At 40.5% G+C, this 26,037-nt stretch overlaps 1 protein-coding gene across 1 annotated transcript in view; it reads right to left on the bottom strand.

Moving 5' to 3' along the window:
- Positions 1 to 1,385: 1,385 nt before the first annotated feature.
- ttll11 (tubulin tyrosine ligase-like family, member 11) overlaps positions 1,386 to 26,037 on the bottom strand; it is a 28,960-nt gene continuing 4,308 nt past the window's right edge. The window contains exons 2-10 of the mRNA XM_078271810.1: positions 24,989 to 25,088; positions 24,401 to 24,534; positions 21,577 to 21,867; positions 21,160 to 21,444; positions 17,587 to 17,682; positions 17,386 to 17,498; positions 7,566 to 7,787; positions 6,545 to 6,651; positions 1,386 to 3,088 (exon numbers count right to left, since the gene is read on the bottom strand). Of these exons, the coding sequence (XP_078127936.1) occupies positions 2,781 to 3,088; positions 6,545 to 6,651; positions 7,566 to 7,787; positions 17,386 to 17,498; positions 17,587 to 17,682; positions 21,160 to 21,444; positions 21,577 to 21,867; positions 24,401 to 24,534; positions 24,989 to 25,088 (1,656 nt within the window). The 3' untranslated portion in view covers positions 1,386 to 2,780. The remainder of the gene's footprint in view (positions 3,089 to 6,544; positions 6,652 to 7,565; positions 7,788 to 17,385; positions 17,499 to 17,586; positions 17,683 to 21,159; positions 21,445 to 21,576; positions 21,868 to 24,400; positions 24,535 to 24,988; positions 25,089 to 26,037) is intronic.

Genomic DNA, 26,037 nt, shown 5'->3' with positions numbered 1-26,037 from the left:
CTGAAAACTGCTGCCCCCAACTTATGTTGTCTTGCACGTTTATTCCTTTTTCTGGACCTTGTCTTCTCTCTTGGTCTATATATAGTAAATGCATGTGTGGAAGATGTTCTTGTGAGTGATCATAGCTGTGTGTTCTTTGACATTAACTTTCCTCTAGACCCTCCGCCCCTGAGAATTAGGGCCCGAAGGCGGATTATTAATCATGATGTTGCTGAGAGGTTTTCTGCCTTGTTCGACCCATGTTCTCTGATGGGATGCAGTGATGCAGATGTGTTTATCCAGTCTTTTAATAGTCAATTTTAGATAACGTAGCACCAGTTAAATCATCTCCCATAAAAAACCTTGTCCTTGGATTAATGAAGCAATCCAAAGTTTTAGGAGAAATCATAGAAAAGTTGAATGTCTTTGGAAATCTTATAAACTTGAGGTTCATAGGCTTCACCTTAAAGAACTAAGGGTTACTTTAAACAAGATGCTGAGAAAGGTGAGAACTTGCTTCTTTCTCAGCTTATATCCTTGAATAAGCACAATCCCAGAATCTTATTTGACACCATTAATGCATTAGTGTCTCCTTCTGGCCCTCAAACAACTGTGTCATCTAAATAGGACTGCAATGAATTCCTCCACTGTTTTGTAAATAAGATCAGAGATGTTAGGGCAAACATCTCACCATCACTTTCTCAGAACTCTGTCTGTGACTTGTCTCCTGCTCATTCTTGGTCCACTTTTAAACCTGTGACATTGCATTCGACATACTATGACTTTTTCTTTTTTTTCGATATACTATACTATGACTTGTTGGCAGATGGTTGTGCTGTGAAACATATCTAAGTTCTAAGAACATGCTAAAAAATGGAGATATTTCCGCATCCATCAACCTTGTTTAAAACCAAGGGGGTAAGCTTCTTCTTGGACCGCGAACCTCCTATGGCGCCATTTTGATGCTAAAAAGCCATCACCTCCCGTTAGCATTCCATTGACTGCCATTCATTCATTCATTCATAGGCTAACGATTGTGTCATAACCACGTGACTTACTGTCGCATAGTAGATGAATTACCGTATAGTACAGGAGAAGCGCGCAGGCAGTTTCGTCTCACATTAGCTGTTTAAGTTTAATTACTAATGTTAACTAGCATTTTAGTTAGCAATAATTAGCCTGTGTCCATGTTATCTCCTTACATATACCTACGCTCTCCGTCTCTGCAAGACTGGGAATGATTGAGATTTCTCTTGGCACAGCTACCAGAAGACTTACAACTTTCAGACAGGTTGCTCACGTCATATTTACGTCGTCTCTCTCAGTTGGAGGCTGCGCAGTAACGCTCAGCCATCACCGGAAAAGTGCTTCTAATGGCCTTCACACACATCAAAACACACACTCGGTTCAAAGAGCAAAATTATTTTTATTTTTTTAAGTGTTATCAATACATTTTATTCATATGATGGATCAATGTTAACGTCATAAATCTACTTCATGTTAAATACATACTGCAGTTAAATATATCGTCATTCAGTACGTATTAGCAGGAAACAGGTTTAGTTCACCGTCCGTTAAACCGCTGCACACGTTGCAGCTGTTTTTAGTGATACGTTTGATTGTTCTTTTGTGTAACACATCACACTTAATTCTTGGTCTGCATGTGATTAATTTATTTCATAGTCATGGTGTAAAACAAACAAACATACAATTCAAATATTAATGTTCCGATGAGTATCTGTAGGTTAAATAATGCAAAAATAACAGCGACGATCTACGACAATCTACAACCTTTCTGGTTGGCAATCATTTTGTGTGTAGCTACGTCACACATTGGATGAGGTTAAATTACAAAACCTAACTGAATTACATTTAAGAAACAATGCATCCGAGTAAACTGTAAAATGTTGTGCCATGCAATAACTAATTCCCAATGGCAGTTGTGTGGCTACAAAGTAATCATCCTAAAAAAATGTGTTCGCTGGAGGTCTGAGGGCTGCCTGACTGAAATAGCTGCTGAACAGAAAGAGGATAAGTGGCGGCACGGCCTTTTCCCTTTGAATACTTATTCACTTAACTCATCACTAATGGACTCATGGAGCTAGGATGCACAGCTGGGCCACTGGCTGTAAATAGTCTTTCACCATTGAGCTAAACACAAATAAATACAGTACAGTACACACGCACTCAGACATACACAATATGCCCACACAAATGCTCAGTCATCCATTTATGTGCAAATGTAATAGTTCAAAGAGTTGTGCAAAATCAAGAATATCACACACACACACACACACACACACACACACACACACACACACACACACACACACACACACACACTAAAGACACTCCCTTAACTGCATTGAATGTGAAGCTGGAGCGTCTAATGTTATCCCTGAAAAAAAAGTTTGTTTCAGTGTGGGTATTGCCAAAGAAAGGTGAAGGGAAGCAGATAGCTGCCCTGTAGAATCAGTAAGTATATTAAAAGCAGCCATACCCTCCCCTCCTGACTGGACCACGCTGTTCATATATGATCACACCAGGAGGGGAAGAAGAAATGATCCAACCCACCCCCCGTAGACATCTTCCTCCTCTGAAGAAAAAGCAATCAGTCTGAGAACAGTCCTCTTGCAAGTCAGCCAGCAGGGTTCAAGCAAGTCCTTCTCTCAGCTCCCATCATCCCCCCCCCCCCCTTGCGGGAGCTTCAGAGGAGAGATGGACATCTAATTTCCCTGCTCCTGTGGAGAAGGCTAAAGGCAGTCTTTGGGAGTGGAATGCCTAGTTGGAGCCCTCTCTCGTCAGTTCTCCACATTGGCCCTGAGTGTGCGAGGCTTGAGTCTTTGATGCAGCCGGTAGTCCTGGCTGGACGCCCTTCGCAGCGGAGCCGGAGAGTTGAGCTGAGGGTTGGTGAGGCCCAGCGTCCTGACGGCCCGTGGCATTGCCCTGCTGCAGCTCACAGAGCGCCTCTCTTCCACGCCAGACTGGGACTCCAGTTGAGCCTCGCACAGCTGGAGTAGTGAAACTACCTGCTCCCTCAGCACCAGGGATTTGAACCTCCGACCTGCCAGGTAGAAAAAGGCTTCCACAAATGCTTGTAGTCCCATACCTGCAAAACAGAACAGCGTGGTTTAGGTGAGGCCGGAGACATAGGAAGGAATCTAAGAATTTAATGAAAATGCCAATAGTTCACCTTTTGTATGGACAAAAAAAAAAAATCTGTTTATTTGTGAACTTTAGAGGTTGTTGTAGGAAGATTTTGTTACCTTTGGACAGAGCCAGGCTAACTTTCCCCCCTGTAGCCAGTGTTTGAGCTAACTATTTGCTGCCTTATACTTAAAGGGGTGGTTCAGAATTTTGGACATAGGACCTCATTTCCAAGTTAGCCGTGTGTTATTTATCAGTGGAGACTGTTTAACACTTTTCATCCAGTCCATCCAGTTGCAGAGTTCGCTGGTGCTAGGCTAGAGCAAGTCAACAGTATCCGCTAGCCTGCTACTAAAAACAGTCTTAACCACTCCACAGTACACCCGAGGCAAATCAATTATAACGCCAGACTATCGATGTAAATGTCTGTGTTGATAGAATAATGTTAGAAATAAAACTACCCTTGCATCTCAATGATCGCATTACATTTTAAGGGACTAGTTTCTCAGCAGCGGCGGGAATTTTACTTCGCTCCAGTTAGTAGTACTGCGCTGAAAAGTAAACAGAGAAGTGCACTACAGTCGGACACCTAGTAGTAGCCTAGTACAGTGGTATTGAAGCATTGGATTGGAAACTAAGGACTAGGCAACATGGTGATTCAGTGTGCATTTAGAAATTGTAAAAATAACAGATGGGCACCACAAAGTTTCCACAAATTTCCATTAGGAGATCCAGAAAGGAACCAACTGTGGCTTCTTGCTGCTAGCTTGGACATCAAGACACCGACCGAGACTCTACTCAAGTGGCGAATGAGTAGTGATCATTTTAGACCAGACGACTTCTGTCGCCCCCATGAGGAATTCTAAGTAATGACAACAACACTGTCGACGCATCCACATGATGCAAGCCTTCGGCGATCACGCACCACCCCAGCCCCTCCTCCATACAGTCGCTAATAGCTGTTATCCCATCAAATCAAGGAAGACATGGAGGATTAAAAACAAAGATGGAATATTGAGAAGAGGTAATTATCTTGAAATTGTTATGTCCTCTTTGTCTCCAAAGCTGAACGCAGCTGTTCTTCCTCAGCGGTGACGTAAAACGTCTGCGTGCGGATGCCGCCGGACGACACCATTTTGTAAACAAAGCCATACTGAGAAATACAGAGAGTTTGTGGAGCTGATAGGCTTAATTAGCTTTGTATCAACTCATTTGGCAATGGCATAAATGTAACGGGCGTTCAATAATATAAAATAGTCGTGCAATATAGCTTTAACGGACAAATATGAGAGTGGTATCGATCTTCTCATTATCAAAAGAAATATCGACTTTAGATCAAGTTAAAGGTGCAGTAGGTAAGACTTATAAAACTAACTTTCTGTCATATTTGCTGAGGGGTGTCAAACTGTGTGTCAATCACTGCTCATGCACACACATTCATTCTCCCTTGTGGAGGGAGGGGCTTAGGAGACTGTTTTGGGCTTTAGCAGAAAGGGGGGAGGGACTGAAAAAAATGTTTGGGCTAAGTCCTGGATCGTATCTACAGCACCTTTAATCAGTTAAGGTCAGCAGGTCTTGACATCATCCATTCATCAGTAACCCCTTATCCTTAACAGATCCCAGCTGAAATTGGGCCAGAGGCAGGATACACCCTGGACAGGTCGGCAGTCAATCACAGGCCTGACACGTTGAGACAGACAACACATTCACACAAACGCACAATTTAGAGTTCCCAAGGGAGGTTGGTGGTGGGGCTTTCAAATCACAATGTTGGGCCCAGTGGTAGATGACTGTAAACCATCTGTGATGGACGATGCCATCTGCCCAATTCTAATATACATATGACCTTTTTAATCAACTAATTTAAAAGCTATGTAGTCAACAGAGTAATAATGAAAACATGTTTTAGGTGTTACCCTAATTGTTTTCTAAAATACCTTGTTGTTAGTATACAGCCCAGGAGTCTCTCCTGAAATGTAAACGTGTTAGATCAGAGAGTTCAGAGCAACGGAAGGTTAAAGAATGTTTGGGAAAACAATAAACTGTTGAGAAAAACAAAGGTCTCTGTAATATTTCCTTGTGCAGCCTCTGTTACGCGATCTAAAAGAGGAAGACAAATGTGCAGAAAACAAATGACTCAATGGAGTGAATAAAGATGCTAATTCAAAGCGGATTAACATCGTGAGAGTTGGTAGCTCATTTGCTGGAGGACTTATCAAAATGGTTACAGATCACAGGAGTCTGGTGCAAGAGAGCATGTTTTTTTTAAATAAATTCCTTCATGTGTCCTTTTAGACTTTGCTGCATAAGCCGACAAAAACACCATCATAAATATGTAAATAGCAATGAAACGTTTTATGCCTCTTCTTCGATTACCACAAATCCACCAAAGCACATACACAGAAATAACGGACCCCGACACTTCAATCTCCCCAATCATTAGGGGTGGAACGGTACACAGAAGTCACGGTTCGGTTCATACCTCGGTTCAGACATCACGGTTCGGTACAATGGAGGGAAAAGCAAACCAAAAATGCAGAAGGCAATTTTTTTTTATTGTGCATGTCTCAGGCTGTCCACTGAGCTAGCTGTAACAGCTTGAAGTGTATAAAGTAAGATGTAAACAGTAAACAATAAGTACCCTGCATCATCTCCAGACTCCATCTGTAACTTGTAAACAAAATAAGACAAGCTAACAGCTAATACCGGAGCAAACAGCAAAGCAAACAGGCCTGGAGGCCATTTGTGGTCGAGGCGAGAAGGGATACAGCTATGTCCATGTTTGGTTGTATATGGAAGGGACTAGTTTGCTTCGTGTGGACTCACTGGACCGACTGACTCGACGTGTAGGTGGAGCTCAGGAGCTTCAGAGCTAAGGGCAGGGCTACAGATTAGGTGTCCCTAAAGAACCGCGTGTCTAACATTAGTTCCGCATTACATTAATTAATTTGCACGCAAGTTTTATTTATTTTTATACCGTGTATTCTCCGTGTAAATTCATGTACCGAACCGAGACACCCGTACCGTTTTCGGGTTAATACGAATACATGTACCGTTCCACCCCTACTAAACATGTATGAGCTCATTCTAAATTCAGCTCACAATCTCCTCTGTAGGCCTACAGACCCTTCCATCTTGGTCTATGTGATCTCCATCCATCCGCCTCGCCTCGCAAACATTCCTCGCAAACATTCCTCGCAAGGTGCAATGCCTGAATAATTCATGTTGGATAGTCTCTTTGCTGTCACATTGTGATCTCAGCTCATTTCAATTATGGTAGTGCAGTGTCAGAGGGAATCTGACAATGAATGACAAGTAATTATCTCCAACCACATTATTTGCTCCGACTCTTTGTCCTCTACAGTTTTCTTTTTTTTTGGGGGGGGGGTTGTTGTTTTTGTGCGTGTGTGTGTCCTACCTGCTTCTCTAGAATCGGGCATCGTTCCTGACCAACGACGTGTGATGTCTATGTAGAGGATGTCCACTGAAGCCATAGAGAAGTTACTGTTGCTCAGCTTGCAGGTCCTAAATGCCATCAGGAATAATCAGAAATAAAAAATCTTATACGTCAGTCCACATGTTTAAAATCCAACTGAAACAACATTTAGTCATCCCTTGTGCAGTCAAAACAAAAAAGTCAAAATGTTTTTCAAACATATTGTCAATTAGAAGGAAAAGGTCTTTGGGAAATATCAAAACCGCTTTATGCAAAGATTTGATTGGCTGTTTGGAAACAAGTTATATGTGGTGCCATCATGACATTAAAAACTATAAAATATAATAATGTCTTCCTTATGATCACAGGAAATGTGATTTACAGAAAAGATATGCATGAAATACTGGCTCAATAAATATGATTTTAAACATATCTAAATCTACAGTATATTAATGATATTTGGAAACAGAAGGAGACTAGCTCATAGTCCCCAGCTCTACCTTTTTTATACAGGGCTTCAAGGAGTTACACTTGATCAACATCTTTCCTAGGCACTACATATCAACAATATGAGAAAGGTGGTCCACTGCTAATAAAACGGGTCTCGATATACTTCAATAAGATCAAAATCAGCTGCTGCTAGTAGTAGTATTGATATGCACTGACTGTTACGGCTCTCAGCGGAAGCCAGATTACAGAAAAGCTGTATTTAGCTGTTTTTAGGCAGTCCTGAATCTTTTTCAGCTCTATTCGAGTACAGTTGCGTCGTTTATACACATACCATGTGGGCCATACCAGTTATCGCTAGACCCAAGACTGAATCAAAAAGTGCTTACACTCTAAATAAGACTACATATGCATGCGTTTGTATAAGATGTCATCCTTGTTTTTATGAGTTTGTTTTATTTGGACATTTTGTGACTGTGTGGACCCCAGGAAGATTAACCACTGCTATGGCAGAAGCTAACGGAGATCTCACAAAATAAATAAATAAAGTTTGTACCTGATGAAGGTTCGGAAGGCGGTGGGCCCCATACGCATGTTTCCCTTGACCCCGAGGAAGCGTATGAACAGAGATGCGATCCGCTCCACCAGCCGCAGGTAGTTGAACTGTTTGGTGTACTTTGGGTAGACCTGCTTCAGACACAGCGAGGGCAGAGCTCCTTCATCCGGACTCCTCTCTTGTGTCTCCGCCTCCATTGGAATCTCCTCCCCGTGTTGGGAACTATGGCCATGAAATAATACATAATGCATTGTATTTCAGTGAGCGACATTTTTTTAATTTTTTTTTATTTATAAGCAAGTTGTCCGAGCGTGGAGATTTAAAGACTAAAAAAGTCCCTACATTTACTGCTTTTTGTGCTGTTGAGCAGCAGGGCTAAAGGCTGTTTTATGCTTCTGCGGAGGCTCCACGCAGAGCTTTCGCCGTAGCCTACGTAAGTGGCCTGGTGTTAATACTTGTGCGCTGGTGTAGGTGTCGAGCCGGCGTGTGTGCGCGTGCGTGCGTGCGTGCGTGCGTGCGTGCGTGCGGAGTGTGCGGTAGAGGGAGAAGAGAGAGAGTGACAGCGATTAGCTTCGGAGCCAGTAGTGACTCTAGAGTCATAGTGAGAGAAACAAAGTGTCTCCCCTGTGCTTTCTGACCATGGTGAGACATGTTTAGCAGGAAAAGTTAACCCTCTCCTTGATTTCATGTTTATGGAGAAGGAGAACCAGGAAATGAGTCGGGGGAAATCAAGGGGGTAAGCCTCTCCCAGGAACGCGTAGCTCCTATGGTGGCATTTTGATGCTACCAAGCCATTACCTCTCCGACTTTATTTGTCCACTGTTCATTTCTAAAGAAACACAACAACGTATAAAAGGCTCCATTACCTTGTATCTCACGTTATGGCTCCGTAGCAGATGTTTTTGTAAAAATAGACTAACGACTGTGTCATAACCATGCGACTTACTGTCGCATAATAGAGGAATTACCGTATAGTACAGGAGAAGCTCGCAGGCAGTTTCGACTTACATTAGCTGTTTAAGTTTAATTACTAATGTTAACTAGCATTTTAGCTAGCAATAATTAGCCTGTGTCCATGTTATCTCCTTACGTATACCTACGCTCTCCGTCTCTGCAATATTCGGAATGATTGAGATTTCTCTTGGCACAGCTACCAGAAGACTTACAACTTTCAGACAGGTTGCTCACGTCACATTTACGTCGTCTCTCTCAGTTGGAGGCTGCTCAGTAACGCTCAGCCATCACCGGAAAAGTGCTTCCAATATCCTCCACTGGTCTCCGTCCAGATATATATGTCTATGGGGGAAATGCAACACTACCAAGCCATGGCCAAGAGATGTGCGTCGCCGCGACGTGTAGCTACATTTTTCGAGAGGTGCACGTCAGGCTACAGCGTAGGGTCCGGTGTAGACGCAGAGAGGTCTGCGGGGGTACGCCGTTGATTCGACGCAGAAGCATAAAATGGCCTTAAGTAATGGCCTTCAGCCCCTGCAGCACAAGAACATAAGGCCAACCCAGAGAGATTTGTCAGCTGAGTTACAGATTACCTGAGGTAGATAAATGCACCAAGATTTTCATTCGAGTCTGCACTTACAGACTGGCTTGGCAGGGAAACGGGAAGAATAATGTTTCATGAAGGATAAAGAACTCTTTTCACTCCTCATGTCGCAGCCTTTTTAGTATCTGATGGGAGTTCCATGCAAAATATCAAAAGAACGGCTTTGAAAATGTTTTATGAGGTATGAAATGCCCTCGCAATCATTTAAAAAAAAAAAAAAACTCAGGAGCCTCTGAACAAAATCCAGCTTAGATTCAGTTTTTCCAAAAAAGGCATTGTGCGTATCATCAAGGCCTAATTAACGTGTTGAATACATTTCCTTCCTCATACAACAACTTGATCATTGTTTATAATCATCATTGTAAATGTTGGCTAGCTTGCCATCTTCTTTTTCCACGCATTTTTCTGGCATATTGTTAGCGCCACTTGTCGATGAGTGGAATAGGGTAAAACCATTGGTAGAAATGTGTATCACCTCTCCCCTTTCCTGTCATAAAGCTATCCCATCAATGAAAGGCCATAAAAGCCCAAAACAATCTTTAAAAAAAAAGGAAGAAATGTGTATCACATTACCAAAGTTCTCATACTAATGAAATGCACAGGGTACCTTTAAGAAGCCCTAAAGAGCAAAATCCAGAGAAACAAAGAGTCAATTCAAATGCAGTTTACTGCGGTTTTCCCTGTTGTAATGATCTTGGCTCACATTGAAATCAAATCACATTCATTTATAATAATATATAAGTTACAGGTGTTATTGGTTACCACCCCACTGCCTTTTTTCCACTTCTTTTAGTTCAGTTCTTTTTTTTTGAATGTCACTTGCCTGTGCCTCACCGCCAGCTATCCCATTGTGCTGCTCCAGAGAGATTAGCCTCCTTCTCATAAAAAAAATGAAGAGAAGCCATGCGTTCTGTGTGTTTTTAACCTCAGGAATGTGTGGGCATGTACACAATGTGCTTGACTGACATTGTCCCTCCCTCTCGTGTTAGCTTTGCTGCACCTGTTACTGTAGGGCACTACCACACTTCTATCACTCTTAGTAGTTCAGGGAGTGCAGTGAACTCAACTATTTCCCATCATAGCAACCTGAGCATAGGGGTCTCATCAGCGAGAATAATGAAAACACCTGTGTGGGTGTGCAGGGCCTTTAAAGACAACTCTTATGGTCAACACATAACACACAAGCAACAAAGCAAAACACAGAGGTACAATAACGTCAAAGGGATTCATAACTGCTGACTTTTATGAGGCAGTTTCTTTGTCCATGAATTAGTAAGCAGTGTGAATGGCACTGAGAGAGCACTGTTGAATGTTTAATAGAATCAATCATCCCTCAGCAGCCAGAAGGACACCACCCACATGTATTTAGGCAGAACAGGCCTGGCTAAAAACGGACACATCTTCAACGGAAGCTGACAGCCAGCAAGACAGTGAGGGGAACATCGACAAACATTCCCAGCAGACGGAGAGAAGAAAATGATGGAGGCGAAGCAAGAGGGTAAAAGGTGAAGAATGACAGGTTATTAAAAAGACATACAGAGAGGTCTGGTGCCAAATGGTAGTTGAGTGTACGTGAGGGCTAGGCCTAATTTATCCGGTATAAATGCTATTTCTGGCCTCCTGGTGAATAAATCTTCAAAGGGTTTTACACAATGTCAAAAGTCTCCGCACACTCCATTTCAGAAATCTGAATTCATAGCCTGAGTTTTTTTCAGAGCATAAGTCCTACAAAAACACTCAAAACTAATTACTCTCCCACAGCTAACAATACACTTGGTGGGTGTGTGTGTGTGTGTGTGTGTATAAATGATTTAAAGCTTTAGTGCGTAACTTTTTGATAGTAATGAACGTCCGTTACATTCAAGCCATTGCCAAATGAGTTACTACAAAGCTAATTAAGACTATCAGCTCCACACCGCTCTCTCTGTATTTCGCAGTATGGCTGTGTTCAGAAGATTGTGTCGTCCGGTGACTTTTACGCGCAGAAGCTCGAGTGAAAATAATTACCTCTTCTGAAGAGTCTTTCTGAAGAGGATGTTTTTTTTAATCCTCCATGTCCTCCTTGGCTACAAGCAACTGCGTGGAGGAGGTCACGGAAGGCTTGTATCATGTGGACGCGCTGACAGTTTTGTTGTCATTACTAAGAATTCCTCATGGGGGAGACAGAAACTACACACTATAGCTTTAACCCCCTTTTCTCTATTGTTCCTATCCACACAACCACAAGAACCAATAAAAACTTGAAGCAGCTATAAATCAAATTCCTTATAATAATGTATCAAATGACATTGTAAAAATGTGAGAGCGTGGAAGGGTTTGCTGGTAGTGATGAATCTTCAAAGAGTTTTCAGTCAGTTGTGTTAGGAGGAAGTGGCAGCTTGATGATAAGTAACGGTGCTGCAAAGGGTCAAAATAGTAGCCGGTTAGGCACGACGCGAAGCCGAGTGAAGTGTAAAATAAATTAATAAATGCCGGCATGCGATTAAAAAAAATTGTATCGCATCGGCCCTTAATCACATCGCGATTAACGCGTTAACGCTGACAGCCCTACTTTTTATACAAATTATGTCTTAGTAATTGTGTCCCTTGTACCCTATTTAAAAAAAACAGTGTGTCTATAAATATATACTTTTTGTTCTCACCCACACTCACATACACCATTGATAATGGCTAATAAATCACTCACAGACACACCGTACACAGGATTAATGAGCTGGGTACATGAAGTACATGTCAGAGTCTCTGATACCATCACACCAGCCTCATTATTCCACCTTTTCTCCACCTTTTCTTCTCAACAGTTTCCCCACTTTGTTCTGCCATTTGATATTAACTTCTCTCTCTTACATAAGCTCTCACTCCGTCTCCTTTAAATAGCTATACCTTTTTTTACTCATTTGCACTTTTGTGTTGTGCGCCTGGTCAGTTCTCACCTCTCTTTCACTTCATCTTGACAAATTAAATGAATATGTTGGCGAGTTCAGTCTAAACTCTGCGTTTTGAATGACTGAATCCCATCCATTCCACTGTAGAACAGCTGTCAGAGACCACAATGCAAGTACATTTACTTACAGGTGCACCATCTGTGCAGTAAACAAATGAATTAAGCTCCCAAAACAATGTCGGGAACAGTTTGTTTGTGCTCCAAAAAGACTGTTTGTTAAGGACTCTGAAAGTTAAGTTAGAAGAAAAATAAATCTGTCCTTCTTCATTAAAATACAACTGAACTGAATCTAAATCTATGCAGCGAATGGCAGCTTAAATCATGTCTTCTTATTAAAAGCTTTAATCCACTGGCATACCTTAAATTTATTTTACTCTGTGAGTGGAGTTCAGCATCAAAAACTGTTAAAACACCATTCAAAAGACTGTCTGGTTCTAATGTAAAATGGTTACCCAATTGTCGTCTCCCCTGCTTATTTCCCTCAATCAGCCAGTGAAGTTGGTTTTTCATCAGCAGTCACATTTTCAGAAAAGCTTGCATTAATCGTGTTAGCTTTTTTCATTCTTAGGTGGATCTTGAATGCTGGAGTTTTTGGCTTCAGCATCGCTAGTGCCGATAGTGAAAAGAAACTGAGCACATTTACTCAAATACCCTGCTGAAGTAAAGTTTGTTTAGGTACTTGTACTTGAGTATTAGACTTTAATGCTACTTTATGCTTTTACTCCACTGCATTTCAGAGGGAAATATTGTACTTTTTACTCCACCACTTTAATTTGACAGCTGTTAGTAGTTACTTTTCAGATTAAGGTTGCACATAAAAATAAGCTTATAAAATACATACAATATGTATTGTTAAAAATTAAACAAGTGGTTCCAATGTTATTGGCGTGTGATCTCTTACATCAACCAATGTATTGTCTTTTTTATTAGTTTCCCCAAAGAGACATTTTCTCTCTAAACTTCTCAGATGATTCTATTTGATTATTTATAAGTTTAATTGTTTATTACCTAGTATTTCACAAGAAAGATGAGCAAAAACTAAAAAAAAAAAGTAAGAAATGCAGACTTGTATCTTGGGAACTTTTGAAGAGGCCCGACCACTAAGTTAAGAACCACTGGACTAAACTAATTATTTTAACTCGATTATCTAAAATATATAATAAAATCGACCAGCTAAAAACAGTAAAATACTTCTTACATATTGACAGATCAGTATTAACAATCTAATAGAGTCACTTATAATAGTGTATCACATTTATTTTGTAAAGACTGAGTCATTTGTTTTTAATCTATAAAATACATTTTCAGGATTGTTAAGAAACTGACACCGATAACTATTGTTATAATGTTGTTTGCAGGATTTTTATTTTTAAAGGATAATGGATAAAATTCACTGTAGCATCCAACGTGGCAGCATTTTTTCTACCAGAATAACATGTATGTTCAATGCATCTGCCTTTGCGTCCATGTAAACACACAAAGAACAGACTGTGTAACTGAATGATTAATGGCATCCTATTTTGTGCCCGTGTCGTTGGCTGCAGTGATGAGTACATGTTTTGGAGCATATCCAATATGATGGCTAATTTAATAAATATTAGCACTAGCTAGTTGAAAAATAATCAGCATATCACCCCCCAAAACCACAAAACTCAGTCAACATCTGCAAAGCTGACAGCACACTTCCTTGCAATCACAACCTGACATGAATACTAAATCTTGGTGTTTAAGAGGCCCACATTTTTTAATTTGCGAATTCTTTTCAATATCACAATCCTAATTTGTGTTGTTATGCACTCTATGAGGTTCAGCTGACAGCCGTTGATTTAGTTTTACCCTTAGTCTGGATCCTCTTTTTATCTGCAATCCTTGATTGATAATGATTTTTATTATTTAACAGCCGAGTGCTGACTGTCAAATCATCAGTATCACAAATCTCTAACTACACCCCCCTTAGACCTGCACCTTAATACCTGATGATAGACTACTGTCACTTGCTATCTTATGATTTATTGCGCTCTATAGTCTCTATATAGTGTCATGGTAGATTTCTGCAAACGTAAAAATACATGAGAATTAGAGCCCGACCAATATATCGGCGGGCTGATATTATCGGCCGATATTAGGCATTTTCCAAACTACTGGTATCAGCATTTATAATGGCCGATAAATGAATATTTAAAAAATAAAATAAAAACGAACGAAACACCCTTCAACCATGTTATGAGTGTTGGCGTTGCATAGTTTGTCCACCAGAGGGCGCTCTACAACCTCCCTGTTGGCAACACTCGTGTTTAACCCTTTAAGTTTTATATCTTAAGTTTGTATTTTTATAAATTTTTATCATAACTTTAATATATTTTGATGTTCAGTTGTGACAATAAAACAAAGAAGTTTATTTTTTAAACTACATTATCATTATTTTAGTGAGGACTCAAAAAATAACTACAAATAACGAATGTCAGGGAAATCTGTTTTGTTACGCGTTTCTGGATTTAAAAAACAAAAATATATATATATTTTTCTTTTTAAAAATCAGATAGATATTTTTATATATATATATATATATATATATGATTTTTAAAATCACCAAATATTTGTATCGATATCGGCCTTAAAAATCCTTTATCGGTCGGGAGAATTTAAAACATTATAAACCCTCTCTTTGTCGGTGTCAGTTTCTTCTACAGCTCACTATAAGCAGTGCTACACTTTTACAGACACTCACACTGTGATATTTTATATAGTACTACTTAATTGGCTTTAGGAGGCTTAACATTTCGAGAAAGAAGTGTCAGTGTGTGTCTAGAATAGAACAAGAAGTCTGCATTTTGTAACAAGAAAGATCCTTTAAAGGGCAGTGGCTGTAGCTGGTTTAAAATAAGTAGGACTTGACCAAAAATGCCGCACTTTGAAACTTATTTTGCATGTCATGTATGCGACAAACTTTTTTTTGTCAATAAAAGTGACAAAAACATTCATCTCCATAGGCTCATTTGTTGTTACTCCTTACCAACCTTTCTAGTTTCAAGTAAACTGATGGACAAATGTTGTCCACACAGCAATTTAAATGGAGAGTGAATGTGATTGAGAGCCTAATGTTCAATCAGAATTACAACACAGCTACAAATATTACGAATATTGAAGTTCAACAAATTGTACACATAACAGAAAACAATTAGGATCCTTTGATTTTGTTTCATTTAAAAAAAAAGAAAAAAAAAAAAAGGTATGTACTGAGTGGTTCAGTTGAAAATAAACTACCCAGTGCTTTCAGGTAATCTATGTAACACTGTAGACTGAATGTTTTAACGTATTTATCAACCATTTACAGTGATACTAATATACCGGCAACAAGCTAATATCAGCCCAGCCAATTCATCAGTCTACCTGAAATTGTCATGATTAAATCGTTTGGTCCAATGAAAAATGCCCATCACAAATTTCCTAAAGCTCTGGGTCACATCTTCAAAATTGCTTATTTTGTCTGAGCAACAGTCCAAAACACAAAGATAACACATTTACTATCACATAAGACGATGACGAGTGGCAAATTCCCACAACTGACAAGGTGGAGCCGTAGAATGTTTGACATTTGACATCATAAAATGACTGAAATGGGTAGTGGAGTAATCGGTTATTGTTCAAGTTCAAAAATAGTTTAATGTAAAAGATAGAGATGTAAAGGTTTGAGTAAACCCCACTAACTCAGGGCCTGAGGTCTAAGTCAACATAACAATTATGATTAAAGGATTAGGGGGTCTTTAAAAGTACGTAGATAGGAATTAGTTGAAAAGAGCAGAATTTTTAATGTGAATACTGCATTATACTGTAGTGTTATTCACGGAGTACAATATGTGGTTCTGCTGAGTCTAGCTCGATCAAAATATAGCAATGCGGGAGGGACGAGGATTAAATTTATTATAGACGGATTATATCAATGTGTTACTGGTCATGAATGTAATAGTTAAGTGGGTATTATCCCCGAGAAGATATCTCTGTTACTTGCAGAACAAAGCAGATCAAATATCTGATATAGAAGATAATCTGTAGAGGAGGCCAGAAAGAAGTGAGGGGAGAGAGAGGCAAGAAATGGAGATTGCGGTGAAATAGAAACAGTAAATCCTCTTGTCACAGAAGAAAAACAGATTAAGAGGGGGGGTGGTGAGGAACCACAAACCCTAATGGTAGACGAGATTTATTGCCAGGCACCACAGGGGACCGGTCAGCCATAGAGAGATTGAGCCACCAGACTTGTACATTAATGTGTGAATTTCCACCTCGACTCAGCTGAATTTAATTTTTCTATTTTACAGGCTTTTGGAGAGCTGCGGAGTGGTACAGAGCTGAGCAGAATAAGGTATCATGTCCCTAAAAGTGGACTCTTAACCCTACAGTCACATTAGCTAGAAGAGACGGCGACAAAGCGACAGGCTGCCATTCATTTTCAATGGGAGTTGCCGTTTGCCAGCGACAAGCAACGAGCTTTCCGCTGCCACGAGCAAGGCGAGGCCGAAATAGACAAGAAGTCTATTTTCTGCAAATGCTGAGCGATGCGACAAAGTGACTGCCAATCGGAGTGAGGCAGCGTGAGGGCAGCGTGACGTATGTACGTTGGCTGCTCGAGTCGAAGAAAATCATTCAAGATGGCGGAAACGCTTCAGGACATTGTATTTCTGTATATATCTGATATGTTTGGCATTTTATCTCATATATTTAGTTACTGCTATCGAGAAATAAATGTTTTCAAATCCAAAAACATCGTTCTTGTGACTTAAAAATACCTCTGAAGTGACTTGTAAGACATGCTTGAAGGTAGCACCGGAGAATTTCTGTTTACTGTTGCCAAGCAACCAGGAGTAGGCTAGGCACGCCCAGGAGCGCCCACAAGCGAGTGTGTGTCGCTCTATTTTGTAGCTAATGTGCTACCTTCAAGCACGTCTTAGGAATCACTTCAGAGGTATTGTTAAGTCACAAGAACGATGTTTTTGGATTTAAAAACATTTATTTCTCGATAGAAGCGTTTCCGCCATCTTGAATGATTTTCTTCGACTCGAGCAACCAACGTACATACGTCACACGCTGCCCTCACGCTGCCTCACTCCGATTGGCAGTCGCTTTATCGCTCAGCATTTGCATAAAATAGCTCGTTGCTTGTCGCTGGCAAACGGCAACTCCCACTGAAAATGAATGGCAGCCTGTCGCTTTGTCGCCGTCTCTTCTAGCTAATGTGACTGTAGGGTTAGACGGGCAGACAAAAAGAGGACGATGTAAGAACCGTGTGTTTCCTGTGCGTGTATGTAAGTGTGTGTATTTACATTGAAGGTTTCTTGTGGCCAGGGTCCATAAGGCGCAAGGTGTCCCTGATCACACCAACTTTGACCTCTTCGTCGACCGGACTGGGAACATATTCAAAAACTCCTGGTGCCACCTGAGACAAACACAAATATTTATTTCAGCAAAGTGAATGACAGGGATGATAATACTACGATAACACTGATGTTTACGTTCACTCTTACCTCCTGTTCATGTTCTATTCTCATACTGGGGTTAGAGTTGACCTCTAGTAATACAGGCTTCAGGTTCTTTGTCAGCAGGATGTCAAAACCTAATATCTGAGACAGAAAACAAAACTTGTAATTACATTTAATAAAGTAGACTGTATACTGTAAATGGTTTGGGTGAAAATCAATAGAGAAAATAGAATGAGAGGTCAGTGGAAAATACAAGTCCAAAATGCATTGGTCCATATTGCATGACTTCTTTAAAAACTGGTGGTTGTGTATATAACGTGAGGAAGCACAGATGAAAATAAATTTGGTTTTAAGTGTCTATGATGAAACATTTAGAAAGTTATTGACCAAAAAATGGGTCACAATAGCACTTTGGGCCATTATCCCTTTAAAAAAGAAGGTTGTACGTAGTAGTAGTACATACAGTCAGGTCCATAAATATTGGGACATCGACACAATTCTAATCTTTTTGGCTCTATACACCACCACAATGGAGTTGAAATGAAACAAACAAGATGTGCTTTAACTGCAGACTTTCAGCTTTAATTTGAGGGTATTTACATCCAAATCAGGTGAACGGTGTAGGAATTACAACAGTTTGTATATGTGCCTCCCACTTTTTAAGGGACCAAAAGTAATGGGACAGATTAACAATCATGAATCAAACTTTCACTTTTTAATACTTGGTTGCAAATCCTTTGCATTCAATTACAGCCTGAAGTCTGGAACGCATAGACATCACCAGACGCTGGGTTTCATCCCTGGTGATGCTCTGCCAGGCTTCTACTGCAACTGTCTTCAGTTCCTGCTTGTTCTTGGGGCATTTTCCCTTCAGTTTTGTCTTCAGCAAGTGAAATGCATGCTCAATCGGATTCAGGTCAGGTGATTGACTTGGCCATTGCATAACATTCCACTTCTTTCCCTTAAAAAACTCTTTGGTTGCTTTCGCAGTATGCTTCGGGTCATTGTCCATCTGCACTGTGAAGCGCCGTCCAATGAGTTCTGAAGCATTTGGCTGAATATGAGCAGATAATATTGCCCGAAACACTTCAGAATTCATCCTGCTGCTTTTGTCAGCAGTCACATCATCAATAAATACAAGAGAACCAGTTCCATTGGCAGCCATACATGCCCACGCCATGACACTACCACCACCATACTTCACTGATGAGGTGGTATGCTTTGGATCATGAGCAGTTCCTTTCCTTCTCCATACTCTTCTCTTCCCATCACTCTGGTACAAGTTGATCTTTGTCTCATCTGTCCATAGGATGTTGTTCCAGAAATGTGAAGGCTTTTTTTAGATGTTGTTTGGCAAACTCTAATCCGGCCTTCCTGTTTTTTGAGGCTCACCAATGGTTTACATCTTGTAGTGAACCCTCTGCATTCACTCTGGTGAAGTCTTCTCTTGATTGTTGACTTTGACACACATACACCTACCTCCTGGAGAGTGTTCTTGATCTGGCCAACTGTTGTGAAGGGTGTTTTTCTTCACCAGGGAAAGTATTCTTCGGTCATCCACCACAGTTGTTTTCCGTGGTCTTCCGGGTCTTTTGGTGTTGCTGAGCTCACCGGTGCGTTCTTTCTTTTTTAAGAATGTTCCAAACAGTTGATTTGGCCACACCTAATGTTTTTTGCTATCTCTCTGATGGGTTTGTTTAGATTTTTCAGCCTAATGATGGCTTGCTTTACTGATAGTGACAGCTCTTTGGATCTCATATTGAGAGTTGACAGCAACAGATTCCAAATGTAAATAGCACACTTGAAATGAACTCTGGACCTTTTATCTGCTCCTTGTAAATGGGATAATGAGGGAATAACACACACCTGGCCATGGAACAGCTGAGCAACCAATTGTCCCATTACTTTTGGTCCCTTAAAAAGTGGGAGGCACATATACAAACTGTTGTAATTCCTACACCGTTCACCTGATTTGGATGTAAATACCCTCAAATTAAAGCTGAAAGTCTGCAGTTAAAGCACATCTTGTTCGTTTCATTTCAACTCCATTGTGGTGGTGTATAGAGCCAAAAAGATTAGAATTGTGTCGATGTCCCAATATTTATGGACCTGACTGTATGTAGTAGGAGGAGCTCAAGAAGTTAGTTTGAAATGTCTTTGGAAAAGGAGAAAGCTATTAACAAATGTTCTAAAGGCTCACTTGGCCAAATAGCATGTACTTTTGAGACAATCCCTAACTTCAACTCATCTGTCATGCATAGTACAAGATCAATCAAGCTTGAGTCATGCACTGAACAACAAATGGTAAAAAAGAATGAAGTTATTTCGGATGGACCTTGGCGATTGTCTGAATATTGAGCTTAAACCTCAGCACACCTCCCTGTTTTTGGCCTTATAGTCTATTTGTTTAGATTCTGGCACATCTGCTTCATGACAGTTCTGCTGCTTTGGCTACAGCTCCTGTTCGCACTGTGCAGATCACCTGGATTACTTTTACAGAAGAAAATGTCTGAATCTAATGATTATGAGAGAAGATTTGAAGTTTTATGATTTGTAAACAGATTTATGGACATTTATCTTCAATGGACATTGCAGATCCTGACTCCCTGTAAAGCTTGATTTATGGTCCTGCAGAGGCTCCACGCAGAGCTTTCGCTGTAGCCTACCTAAGTGGCCTGAAGTTTATACTTGTGCGTTGGTGTGTGCGTTGATCTCTTTAAGAGAATAGCAGGGCCAGCGTGTGTGTGTGTGGGGAGTGTGTGGTAGACCAAGTGAGAGAGTGACGGCGATTCGCTTCGGAGCAAATTGCGACTAGAGGCATTGTGGGAGAAACAAATGGGCGTTTTTCCATCACATGGTACCTGCTCGACTCGCCTCGACTCTACTTTATTGGTTTTCCATTATGAAAAAAAAAGTCCCTGGTACCTGCTAACAGGTACCTTTTTTTAGTACCACCTCCGTCCAGGTTCCAAGCGAGCTGAGGAGATACCAAAAAGGTGACGTGAAAACCTGCAGACTACTGAATGGTCAGAGAGAATCGTCACTAATCACTGCATCATCATTGCTAGCGACAGACGGGGGTGTCCTGAACAAACCCGCCATTTTTAAATAGTTTAGCCAGCGGTGTTTTTTTTTGCTGCCTCCAGCTTCTTTTGAAACAAAATTTGTCTTCTGGCTGTGGCAACAGCCACATGCCGAGAATCAAAAACAACACACCTTCGACATTCTGTGTGTGTCGCGTTAGGTCACGGCAGTTTCCTGCACCCAGCAACGCTCGCCTCAAGCATGAGGCGGTACGTAATCTGCAATGGAAAATGTAGGACGGGGCACCGCGGCAGAGCCGAGTAGAGTAGAGTCGAGCAGGTACCATGTAATGGAAAAACGCCAAAAGTGTCTCCCCTGTGTTTTCTGACCACGGTGGGAAATCCGTAGCAGGAAAAGTTAAGACTCTCCATGATTTCGTGTTGTTTATGGAGAAGGAGAACTAGGAAATTAGTAGGGGGAAATGCAACGCACGCCGAGCGACGTGCATGTGTGAACAATACATGCATATTCATTTACATTCCTGCTGAACACATTCAGTAGGAATGTAGCCACTACCCACACGCCACTACCCACCTGGAAGCAAGTGGGTCCCGGTTTGCCAGGCGGTATATCACACTGATAGTAGACTCTAAGTTCAGGTACCACGGCGATGGCAGTCTTGATGACAAGGGCGATGATGTCTGACCACACCTTCTTGATGTCTACGCCTTTAGCTGCCAGCCTGTACAGCACGCTGGAGAGAGTGCGCTTGCTGCCTGTGCTCTGGCTGTCCGAGTGGACAAAGTTGCCGCTGTGGACGTTGAGGGAGTAGTTGGTCAGGTGCATGAAGACATGGCTCAGATTCTTCTGGCTTGGTTCCTACACAACCAGAATAAGAGTGACCTTAATTATCTGCATTGTCCAGAAGTTTAAGCACACGTTTCATGGCATCAAAGCAAATAAACAGCATCAAAGTAAACCTGCTGACATCAATAGCACCGTCATGGCTACCTGGTAGGGCTCAGTGCAAAAACGTGTCAGGCCTTCCTTGGCAATGTAGATCTCCAACGGCTCCAGGGACTTTAACAGCACGTAGAGGCGGATGTCAAACTTGAGCTTGTCAATGAGTAAGGGCCTCTGGATGTACTCCTGGACCACAGCCTGTTTGGCCTGTGTACCCACCATGAGTTTTAGGTCACTGGGGTCACGAATGAGGTAGATGCCGTCCCCCTGAGAGCCCCCATCTGGCTTGACAATGAAGGTGGGATTTATTGTGGCATCGTTCTCCTTCACCATGCGAATCTACAGTAGAGGTTGGAGTCAGAAAGGATCATTTAACAAAAAACCCCAAGGACTGTTATCGGTAACACTTGAATCACACAGGTTAGACACACTATGTGATTGAGTTTGAGTGATGAAAGTTTGATAGTGCTTTGAAAAGATGTTAATAATTCATCATAGGTCCTTAACAATTTGTCATAAAGAACATAGTCTTCTTTAAAAATGTAACAACCTTATAATACAAACCTTATAAGTCACTGTTCATCTTCTGAATTTAAAAACTTTTACTCGATATACTGAAAAGAACAGCGGACTGGGATTGCCTCCACACAGCTCTCACAGACCATTTTCCAATATGTGAAATTCGTATATTTTTTTTTTTTTCAAAGCCACATCCACGCACGGCCAGAACGGCTAACAAAACAGAGACGCTCGGATTACAACACACAGAGATGGAGTGGGACTTAATTCTCTGCTCAGGACACCACTATATCTACATGTAGTATTACTATAGTAATGGTAATAGTTCTATCTATAGCAAATATGTGTTTGTTGCCATAGTGTGTGTGTGTATTTTATATATATATATATATATATATATATATATATATATATATATATATATATATATATATATATATATATATAAATTGTGGCTACCATAATTCCAGAGCTGAACCCTCGATAAGCAATATGGTTAAATAAATTCCCTTATTTGACTTCTAGCATCTTCTAGGTGTATTATATCCATCCATCTATAGGGTATAGGCTTTATCTCTAGCTACAAGCTAAACAACATCCATCTTTTGTACCTTTTGAGTCAGGCGTTAGATTTTTGTATTCACAAATGTGACCAAATCAAAACCATTTATTATACATGGAAAGTCAAAGCCGAGCCTTATATTTCTGTTTTAGTTTTAAAAAAATTTTTTACGTAATACTCATTTAGTTGACTATCTAATGCCTAATCATTGGCACTGTGACATACAGAACATTTTGAATAAAAGTCTTTATGATTTGTGTCTTTTGATGATATTCTGGTGCCCCCTGCTGGATATAATACATTGTTGCTATATTACATTGCTGCTATTTATTTTTATATATATATACACACACACACACACACACACACACACACACTTCTGAAATGATATATGATGACAAATCTGAATGTTGCGCGCTAAGAAAATAACATTGACAAATAGAAATCTTTATCCTCCTGCTCAAATGGCATGGAGAAAACAGTGATGAAAACAAAACACTTTTCTTTTTGTCTGATCAACTTTTCTCCTAAATTAATTAACACACAAATCTGGATAAATGCTTTTCATTTAAGGCTTGTTTTTGGTTGTTGTTGGTAAATTGTGACATGCTTGCTCACTGTAGTCAACCAAGGAAAAGCAGCTGAGGGACGCTCATTCTTCCACTATTCTCCTCAGGGCTCTCCCTCCTTGTCATACGTGTTTCCTTTACAAAATAATCATACTAGATTCAACCATGTGTTAAGAAGTGCCAGATGACCATAAAGGGTAATATTCATAAATGTGGTACAGTCTGTCTTTTCCCCTCAAGGAGAATGAGCAACAAAGCGAGCACATGACACACAAATTAAACAAGTCATACCATTAAGAACACTACTGCTGCAGTATAGCATGGTGAGTTACAGTGGACAGAGAGAAAAAAGCACTAGTAGTGTATTAGACAACAGAAGATTTCACAACTTCAGCATCTGTGTTGTTTTTGCTAAAATATGACCAATTTAGAAAATTCAGGGGAAGGAAGATGGCAAAAAGAACGTCTGTGACTTTACTTTTCAGAGCTGTCTTTTATTTATAAAGCCATACTGGGAATTCATCTTGCAATCTTTATCCATAATTGACATAATCTGCTGCTTTCTCAAAGGACATAATATAAGGAATTTATGTTTTTAGATGAGCCACTTAAAAAGATAAAAAAGACCTGTTTTGACTTGTGATAGCAGGAACAGCACAGATGTTATTAATGACATTGTTGCATTCCATTTAGGGATTCCAAGTCCAGGCCAATGCTGTTATGCATGTTGACTTATTAACATGGCCTACTGGTGCACTTGCATGGCATTTAGCGATCGTTAATGCTATTAGTAACACCTGTGCTTATGCTGCTGTGTCAAGTCAAAATGTCTGCTGTGAAATCATCATTATGATTATCATAATTACAATCATTTAAATCAATGTATTTTATATCTGGCTGAATTTAACACGATCGTAACCTCTATGTTAAATTACTCTTTTGCGTAATCGTGTCTGTTTTAGCTTAGTTTAGCATTCTTAGTATTGTTTTTATTTTTTTTGTATCGTTTTATCCACTGTATTTTTTGTCCCTTGCAAAAAAAAAAAAGATTTCCGTCCTCACTTTTTACACATACCCTCACCTCTAATCTTTTGTCATCTTATTCTTGTGAACTACAGTCAGAAACAGTGCCAACAATTTAGTTCAGTTATTCCAAAAGAAAAACCTCCACTAATCATGTCCAGTATCACAATTCTTTTGTTATAATGTTATGCAACTATACCTGTGTGGAAAACTGCTGGCACTCCTCAGGCAGGATCCAGGAACGGGGATAGAAGTCGTACTCTTCTGGGAACAACTCTTGCATAGTCCGCACTGCCCGACTCAGGTTGATCTTCCTCAGCATTTCAATCATTCCTGCAATGCAGAAAGCACTGTTTCAGAAGGCAGGCGTCAGGAGGAAATGATAATGCTCGGGGAAAGCAAATACAATCTATGGAAGGACTAAAAAAGGAAGGAAAAACAGACATGAACTTGTAAGGAGATAGAACTCAATATGATACAGGTATCATCTAGAGGAAGATCAATGCAAACCAGGAGACTCCAGTGATGTACATTGATACAATAATCTCGAGAGTTTATAAGTAATGATTATTGCCATGGCATGAAAAGGTTAGCATTGGAGCAATGGGGATCAGTAAGGGTTTAACTAAATCCCTCCTGTTGTGATTATAGAATACTGAGTACACATGAAGTACTGCGAGCTGAAATAAAGCCATCTCTCCACCTACAGTTCAATAAGAACTGGAGTCGGGTGCTTTACATCAGCTGAAGGTTATAGGAGAGGAGAGCGGCAGAAGCGGTAAAATACCTGGGAACTTGTTCACCTGCCCTGAGACGATATTGTCAGTGTCATGGAAGGAAACGCCATGCCAATAGATATCACAGGCTGCTCGTCTCCCCAGAGGAAACTGAAAAGAGAGAGAGAGAGAGAGAGAGAGAGAGAGAGATAAAAGAGGATTTAAAAAAACAAAAGGATAAGAATATGATTTTATGAAAATCACTTTTTTTGCATCTGTAAATGAGAGAGAAGGGTTAATCTGTTAATATCAGGTAATTAATCTCAGGACATTGGCAGGGTGTTTGTCCTTCTGGTGATCCCAGAGTGCAGAGATACTCTTGCCTAAAGATGGTAGGTTGTGCGTGTTCTGCTGTGATGAGCTGGGAAAAAGGAGGGGAAGGGATACTATAAAAGGATTTAGAGAGCTAGGAGATCCTACTGGCACAAGGCACAGCTTTTGTCCTCAACACCTATACTCCTACCAACACTTACACACTCCAAACCACATATTATGCACCAAAAGTGTTGCTACAATGAAGTCAAAAGGATAGGACAGTCAGTGGGATGTACAGCTATATCCAAATTACATGTCTGCACGTTCATCCTTTCAGTTTTCCATCTCATATCAAAGCAGATGGACGAATTCCATCTTAAAAAGTTTTCTAACAAACATGATAGAGTTCAAGAAGTGTTTGGAGAATCGTGACACCACTATTCAAAACATCAACACTGAACTTGGAAGAATTTGTCATGGGAGTCTCTCTCTAACTTTATGACATCAGGACTCTTGATCAAGTTATACTGGAAGGTCAGCAGTATATCGTCACCACTTCTAAATTCTCAAGTCATACGACACCCCCCGCCTCCACTAGCCAGCTACAAGATAGATCTGTGACAGAGTTGCATCTCATTAGTGAGTTAGCAAGAGAGCGTGTGAAACGGGGAAATCCTGCTCGACAGCCAAGACCTGCTATAAATACTGCCACACAGATGCCAGCGTATAACTGTCTAATCGCATCAGGGAAGGAGGTCAAATTAATTGAGTAGTTTCTATGGATCAGTGACAAAAATAACCATGT

This window comes from Sander vitreus, chromosome 16 (genome assembly GCF_031162955.1).
Source record: "Sander vitreus isolate 19-12246 chromosome 16, sanVit1, whole genome shotgun sequence".
Taxonomy (NCBI): Eukaryota; Metazoa; Chordata; class Actinopteri; order Perciformes; family Percidae; genus Sander; species Sander vitreus.
Note: the sequence above shows the minus strand (reverse complement) of the source record. Positions and strands in the feature narration are given on the sequence as shown.